This window comes from Scomber scombrus, chromosome 10 (genome assembly GCF_963691925.1).
Source record: "Scomber scombrus chromosome 10, fScoSco1.1, whole genome shotgun sequence".
Classification (NCBI taxonomy): Eukaryota; Metazoa; Chordata; class Actinopteri; order Scombriformes; family Scombridae; genus Scomber; species Scomber scombrus.
Window position 1 is genome coordinate 29,813,677 of NC_084979.1, and position 8,439 is coordinate 29,822,115.

At 37.7% G+C, this 8,439-nt stretch overlaps 1 protein-coding gene across 1 annotated transcript in view; it reads left to right on the plus strand.

The window, feature by feature from the left end:
* The window catches only part of srms (src-related kinase lacking C-terminal regulatory tyrosine and N-terminal myristylation sites), a 43,794-nt gene extending 37,080 nt beyond the window's left edge, over positions 1-6,714 (plus strand). The window contains 3 exon segments of the mRNA XM_062427492.1: positions 380-561; positions 5,171-5,327; positions 6,515-6,714. Coding sequence (XP_062283476.1) covers positions 380-561; positions 5,171-5,327; positions 6,515-6,714 — 539 coding nt within the window.
* Positions 6,715-8,439: the final 1,725 nt, after the last annotated feature.

An 8,439-nucleotide genomic window follows, 5' to 3' on the forward strand; every position in this document is an offset into this window, starting at 1 on the left:
CAGCAAGAAAAACACACTTAACTATAGTTTTGAGTCAGACTTGTAAAATCGTGAATCTTTTAATCCTCACAAACATGGATTTAATTCAACTTTTAAAACACATTAGAGAGGTTTTTCTTTCTTTTGTTGGATGTATGTTCTCAGCACTGTTTGAATTTTTTGTTATCAATAACCGGAAATGTCACAAAGCCACAAAAACCTGTTCTGTTATGAAACATGATCTGCAAGACAAATCTATGCTGACTCTCTGTGTGTGTGTGTGTGTGTGTGTGTGTGTGTGTGTGTGTGTGTGTGTGTGTGTGTGTGTGTGTGTGTGTGTGTGTGTGTGTGTGTGTGTGTGTGTGTGTGTGTGTGTGTGTGTGTGTGTGTGTGTGTTCAGCCGCTGAAGGCCAGGTGCTGACGTCAGCTCACCTGATCTACATGGGCAGTCAGGTTGCGGAGGGCATGGCCTACCTGGAGGACAGAAACATCGTCCACAGAGACCTGGCAGCCAGAAACATCCTGGTGGGAGACGATCTGGTCTGCAAGGTGGCCGACTTCGGACTGGCTCGTATTATTAAGGTTAGGATGCTCTGTGTGTGTGTGTGTTTTAGAGAGGGAGAGAGGAGGTGGGTTATATTTGTTGTTTTCATTTCTCAAGAACCATTCTCTTATTTTAGAATAAACACTAATTCCTTATCCGTGTTCCCCTTTAAATATTTATAGTCTTCTTTTTTTGCTCCGATGGAAACTCATGAATACTTAATGCATCGCCTCTCCCGTCTCTCTCCGCTGGTCCAGTGTAGTGTTTTTTTTTTTTTTTTTAAATGATGCAACACACAATTGTGCATAACCTACTTCTGTTTGTGTGTAATAGAACAACAACAACAGAATATTTTATTCATACAGTACGGAGACTCCCGAGGCTTTATATCAGCTAAAGAAGAGACAGCTTAAAAGGTTGTGTGTGTGTGTGTGTGTAATACTTACAGTAAACATTAATACATCATTAGCTCACTGCTTGTGAGAGGATAATATTTACTGTAAATAAATCAGAGTACTGCCAGGCTGCTTTTTACCTTGAGAATAAATCCTGTAGTAAGAAGCAGGAGCATGTAAACCTTTCTGCATATTCACTACTGTACTTATCAGGACAGTTTTTATACATAAGTAGTAACCTTTTGTTTTAAATATAGCAATTTTATGGGTAATACTTTACCTTAAGTGTCCCTATTTAGCATTTTTATACAGTAAAGTAACATTTAATACATTTTTTATTACACACTATGCAAATATTGGAACTTGAAGTGTTTTAGTAATGTACAATTCAATTATAACTTCTCTTATAAAGTCATTTTTTATATTATTTCCAACTGTGTTTTATAGAGCGTGACCCATATGGGATTTTAAGGCCCGATACCGATATTAGGGAGTAAAAAAAAATTCTGATATCAATATATTGGCTGATTATGTTATTGTAATGTAAAGTGACACATTAAAATATTAACCTTGCATAAAACAAGGAGAGATGCATTTGCACTGGATTTTTAGCAAGTTGTTATTTTCCGCTCGTAGTCTGTGAGCAGGAAGGTGGAACATGATCCCTTAAATATGGTTATCAAATATTGTGTCGGCTCCGTTCATGCCACCAAAACACCTCTTGACTCGTCACATGCGCCCCTTTAATGGTAATACTGCTGCTATGAAGCGGTGCACTTGGTCTGCAACAATATTTTGGTGGTTCATGTTCAAGTAACATCGCACATAAATGCACGGACCCAAAGTTCGTCACAGGGTCATCAACTGTTCTTCTTTGGACTACATTAACGAAGGTAGTGACCGCTGCGTTACCAGGACGACCCAACACCACCTGCTGTGTTGGAGATGCTCTGACAGTTAGTGTTGCTTTCGTCAACGAAAATTATGACTAAATATCATTGTCAACGAACCTTTATCACGTGACAAAAACGAGACGAGACGCAACGTACATGCTGGTCATGTGACGATAACTATAATTAAATATATAATGCAATATTGTTGACGAATAAAAACGAGACTAAATGTGGTTTACGAAATGTTATAACGTTATTTCGTTTCGTTTAGTCGTGTTGTTACTTATTATTTTGCAGTATTTCTGTTTCCTGTGTCTCACTTCGACGTCACTTCCTCAATCCGCACTCGCGGCATTATTTAGAAGATGTAGCTGCGGTAGGTTAACGTTAACGACAGACAACTGACACAGAGAACGGGACCGAGGGCCGGCCAGCCGGGGTTATTCTTGAGACTATTATACAATAATATAATAATAAGACAACCTTGTTTGAATTGTGAAATAGGTTTGGCTAAAAGAAAATGTTGGTTTGGTCTATACTACTAGGTACTGGGTTAATGACTGGGTTAAATAGAGTTGCATTACTAAAAAGAGACTAAAATATAATTTTCATTGACTAAAACTAGACTAAAATAGTCACAGATAAATTTGACTAAAATGCTCAGACTTGTAGTCGACTGAAACTTGACTAGACTAAAGAGTATGAACGTGACTAAAACAAAAAAAAACTAAAATGACAGCTTGACACAAAGACTAAAATTAAAACAGGCCGCCAAAAACAACACTAATGACAGTCCTCCATCACTATTTGGCCCTTTTGTCAAAGTCCCAAATTTGCTCAGATCCTTTCACTCTCCCTTTAACGTTTTTCCTGCTTTCCACTCATGAATTTCAAGAACCGACTATTCACTATTTGACAGCTGCCATGGTAACGAAACAGTAGATTTAATGTTTTGGCTGATTCGTGTATTAAACTTGAATTGAGAAAAATGATCAAGTATACATAAAATGCTGCTTATATAACTTTAAAGGCACATATCGGACAACATATTCGCCGATACCGATATATCTGTGATGGGTCAATATCGGCCAATAATAGCGATATATTGGTCAGGCTCTACTGTTTTACCTTATTATCCTTTATCTGTTTATACAGCAGCTTTCACTTTTGGGTGTCAACAGGAGGACTTATAGTTGACTAATTAGACTTAAACACTACTCCAATACATTACACTGGAATAATACTTTTATAAACACTTATCCCCTAAGAAATACATTAGTCTGTAATTTAATTAATGTATCTAAATGTCTATATGCTGCTTATTAATGCTAAAAAGGAGGATTTAAATCTGCTCAGACCAGCTTTGTTACACACATTAATTAACAAGCATTGCTTAGTGTAAAATGTATTTCATATTGCAGCAATATATGTGATGTCATGGTGCTTTAAAGCTGCTATAATCAATATTTTAGATATTAACAATCAAGCCAATGACTACATATGATGTGAATGACGGTGCTTTGTAATGATAAAACCACAGAAGTATGACCTGTATTTTGCAGCCCGCACCTTTTTTTTTTTTTTTTACTGTTTTGTTTCACTGTCATTAGTTTAATTTTGGCAGCAGCAGGCGTCTTGTTTTCAGCAAACAAGCTCTGATAAAACAGAGTGTACGCTCACCATCTGGCACCAAAACAGCAAGCAGGCACAGTCAGCAACGAGCTGGGGAAGAAAGTGAAACATTTAACAGTGAAAGGAGCAGGATGTTCCCCCTTCAGGAGTCAGTAGACAGTAAAAGATTGGTGTTTTTTTAAGGTGTTTTAAAGAGCGACTGTTACAGTAGTCGAGTCTACTGAGGATTAAAACACATGAGCGAGAAGAGCTGAGACATTGCTCCTTTTGATCCTTTGTCAGGTTATAACAGGCTGACTTTGTAATTATCTTAATGTGTCTACTGAAGTTCAGGTCTGACAGGTTTATGACTAAGCAAAGATTTATGGCTCGGTTTGTGGTTTTTAACATGAGCGACTGAAACTGAGCGTTGACTTTTAATCGTTCTTCCTTTTGACTCCAAAAACAATAGATTACATTTGTATCTTTGTTTAATTGAAGACATTTCTGGCATATCCAACTTTTCATTTGTTTAATGGACTTAACACTTACTCCCCTGATGATATGGTCATGTACATGTGTGTGTCATCTGCATAATAATGATGGTATATTTAGTTGTTTTCTATCATTCGAGCTAGTGGGAGCAGACGAGGCCCCATATTGGAGCCTTGAGGTTCTCCACATGTCATTATTGTCCACTCAGATGTGTAAATACATGTAAACACAAATAGTTTTTGTCCCAAAAGTAGGATTCAGACCAGTTTAGTGCCAGAAATGATTTACACACAATAACATGATATCACAAGTATGATGGATGTCTTTTTTTTTTGTAGTTTGAAAGCAAATACAGGAAGTGGATAAGGGATAAATAAAGGGAAACACTGTCTGGAGTTATGGGAAATGTAGTCTTAAATTTTGAGAGTGGCAAGAAAAAACTCCCTTTTAACGTGAAGAAACCTCAGAACCAGACCCAAAGTGGGAGAACATCTGCCTCGACCGGTTGGAGTAGAGAGGAGAGAGAGGAAGGAGAGGAGAGAGAGAGAGAGAGAGAGAAGCACATTAAAAATCAACATTGAAGCTAGTAGGTCCGCACACACAACTCCGGGGAAGAAGTTTAGTTTATTGAATGCATTAATCGTAATGGATAAGAAGTAAAAAGTAATGTGTGTATCTTCCAGTGTGTATTAACCAGGTGGGGAGTTCCGGTCCTCTGAAATGAGGCCAACGCGGAAGTAACTTAAAACTGCATTCTATCAAAAGGCCACCAGGGGGCGACCGTTTTGGTGTCAAAAGGACTTCCGTCTCTATACAAGTCAATGGAGAATTCACCAACTTCTCACTTGATTTCTAACCTCAGTAAACGTTTTCAAAATGTGTTTATGGTCTCAATCGCTAGTTTAAAGCCTTCTTCAATGCAGTATGATGTTCATTTGGGACATTTTGGCCTCCCTGATTTTATATGTGACGATAAAGCAGGGTATGCATTAGGGCGTGGCTACGTTGTGATTGACAGGTTGATTGGTTCACAGGTTCAGGAGGGCGCCTCATGCTCCTCCTGATGCCCATATAAGTAGAATCCCTGTTTTTATTTTCCCCGGCATGCACCTGAAATTTTCAAGATGGCGCTGCTCAGATCCGATACTATTCGCTTCCAAGCAGCAGTCCACAAACCAATGGGTGACGTCACGGATGTTAGGTCCATCTTATATACAGTCTATGGTATTAACCCTTCACCTCTCTCTCTGCAGGACAGCGTGTATACAGCCAGTCGGAGCACAAAGATCCCGGTGCGGTGGACGGCTCCAGAGGCGGCGATCTATCAGCGGTTTTCTGTCAAATCAGACGTTTGGTCATTCGGTGTGCTGCTGTACGAGATGATGTCACGGGGCAAAATGCCTTATGAAGGTAGAGTGTTTAAACTGCTTCCTGTTTGTAGTGAGCTGATTTCCTGTTTAACAAGTTGGAACCTTGTGAAGTATGTACAGTGTGAGTGGGTGTAAAGTCACAGTGTAGTTATCAGGTGTGTCTTTACTCCTTTATTACTGGCTATGTTTTACTGTACTGTCTATTTGTTCAGTTTTACTGCTATTTATAAGGTGGAATAATGTAATCAGAGAGCAGTTTTAATCATCTGTATTTGTTATTATATGAAAATCTAGTCTTATGGTAGTTTGTGTGTTTTTTAGATGTTGAAGGGTTTTGAATGATAGAAAAACTTTTTTGGTTTTGAAGACTAAAATATTTTAAAATAGGCCATAAATCTCTAGTTTAATTATTCTAAATTATTTCCAGTGGAGCTCCGTGGCACTGATGCATTTCACCAGACTTATCCTGTAATGTTTGTTAAAAATAAATATCAATTCTTCTTTTTTCCAGTGTATTAGAGCTGCAACTAACTGGTTATTTTCATCAAAGATTAATCTGTTGATTATTTTCTATTTTAATTGATTAGATGTTTGGTTTATAAAATGTCAACACTGTTTCCCAAAGCTTTATTTTGTTCCGCAACCTCAAAATATTCACATTTAAGAAGCTGGAATCAGAGAATTTGGACATTTTGTTATTAAAAAATGACTCGATGATCAAAATAGTTGTCAATTTAATCGATGCATCTTTAAATCTATTATATTTTGGGGGTTTTTACCATTCTGTCTTTTATCTTACATTTTATCTATATTTTCTTTGGTTTACTGCAATATAAACTGAACTGATGTCTGTGTCTTATAAACTAAATATTATGGTTGAATTTGCTCCAATGTTGTCCAAAAACTATTTACTATATAATGTATGACCTATTTTATAAATATACGTCTTAAATAGGAACTAGTGGGCTTCAGGCTGAATGTCACAGACAGTGTTTTGGTCTTTTCACAGATTTGTTGACAATGATAAAATATAATGTTATAATATTATTTTAAGATAACTTAATATTGAGATTCATGTTAACTTTACCTTTCAAACTTGCAGCATTTCTGATTTTCTCATAGTTGTAGATGCTGTTTTTCTGTGCCTGCAAAAGAAAACTTATTAAAATGATTAATCTTTTCCTACTCCCTTCTTCATCCCTTGCTTTTCTAATCGCTCCTCTTTAGGAAAAAGCAATAAGGAAGTGTTGGATCTGCTGTCGTCGGGGTTTCGGCTGCCTTGTCCGACTCGCTGTCCCACTAATATTTACCGCATCATGATGGACTGCTGGGCCGCTGAGCCGTCCAAGAGACCCTCGTTCCACGCTCTGCACAGCCAGCTGGACACCATATACGCCAGGATATATTTCAAGACCATAGAGGTATAGACACAGGGCTGCGAGGAAGAGGAGGAGGAGGAAGAGGACTGGACTCCAGTGAGCTGTAGAAAGAGTGAAAAAGAAACACTTTGATCAACTTTTTTTCCACCAGTCAGCTACACAGGAAAGGAAAAAGGAAGAGGAGGAAACTGTTCTTCTCTTCAATGCACCTCGACAACAGGGTACTTTAAAACACCAAGGTGTGAAAGGACAAAGAGGAGGAAACACTTGAGGACAAAAATGTGGAGTACTCCTTTTCTTCTGCTTAAATGAAGTAGGGCGGACTACTGAATGAGGACTGAAAATAACCCGAGAAAAAGGTGTGTAAATACACTCCTACCTAAAAAAAAACCTAAAAAACAAACCCTCAGCACATTCACAGCACCGACTGTTTTTAATTTTATACCCTTCTGTGTTTTATAAATAACATTTTATTACTTCTGTATGTGCCATGTCTGTGTATGCACACTTTTGAGATGTAAATGAAATCACAGGTCAGGATTATAATTGATCACTCGTCTCTTCTGACTGCGACTCCGGTGATTTAGATTTGAGGTTATGTGCAATAATTAAAGGGCTCGCCAGGTTGTTGTTTTTTAAGCCACGGCAGCGCCCTCGTACTGGAGATTTGGTACAATATTCACGTCCCTAAAAAGGATTAAATCCAAATGTCAATTTAATGATTTGATTTATACGATTAACTAACTGGCTTTTATTCTGCTGCCACCCTCAGGACAAACGTCATATTTTTGTCCAACTAGTTATAAAAAATTAACCAAAAAAATGAATTTTCTTTCAAGTTTTCTTCCGTTTAGTTATTTCTGGCCACATGAGGCTCCTAGTGGGGCTCCAAATTAACACCAGCCATCTGCCAAATGTTGTTAAAACATGCAAGTGGGTCACCAGCCAAAAAAAACCCAATGGTAACATATTGGGTGTTTGGTAAAATTTGAATGTTTAATCACCATTTGGCTGCTGGATGAAAAGGTTAATTTTGAACCCTGAGCTACACACTGTTATTCTTCTTCTTGACCCACAAGTATCAAGTATTTTATTCAGCCAGCCTTCTGTTACAGGGAAATTTGGTACAATATTCACCTTCTTAAAAAGGATTTAATTTATACGACTAACTAACTGGCTTTTATTCTGGTTCCACCCTCAGGACCAACTTTACATTTTTGTCCAACTAGATATAAAAAATTAACCAAAAAAATAAGCTGGCTTCATGAGGCTCCTAGTTTAGTTTTATTAGGACTCAAAATTGCCACCAGCCATCTGCCAAACACTGAGTTGCTTCAATCATCAGCCAAAAAAACTAAACAAACAATGGTAAAAGTTGAGCGTTCAATCGCAATTTTGAACCCTGAGCTACACACTGTTATTCTTCTTCTTAAACCACAAGTACCAAGTATTTGATTGAGCCAGCCTTCTGTTACAGGGATTTGTGAAGTTTTGAGCAACGTATTACATAATCTAAAACATGTGGATACCAAGTTTCTGTGGAGTAAAGTTTGGGTTTTGTTTTAATCCTGCTGTGATTTATTTGTTGTTGTTTTTTGAAACCCAGTGCTTGTAAAGCCAGTGGGCCACAGTGCCAAGTGTACAGGCCTTAAGTTATTATTATTCTTATGATTATTATTATTATTAAAGCTCTTCTTATAGGCCCACAATAATGGCCCGTTACAACTAGAGTGCCTATGTTTACACTGCATACTCTGTACACGCACTAAAACT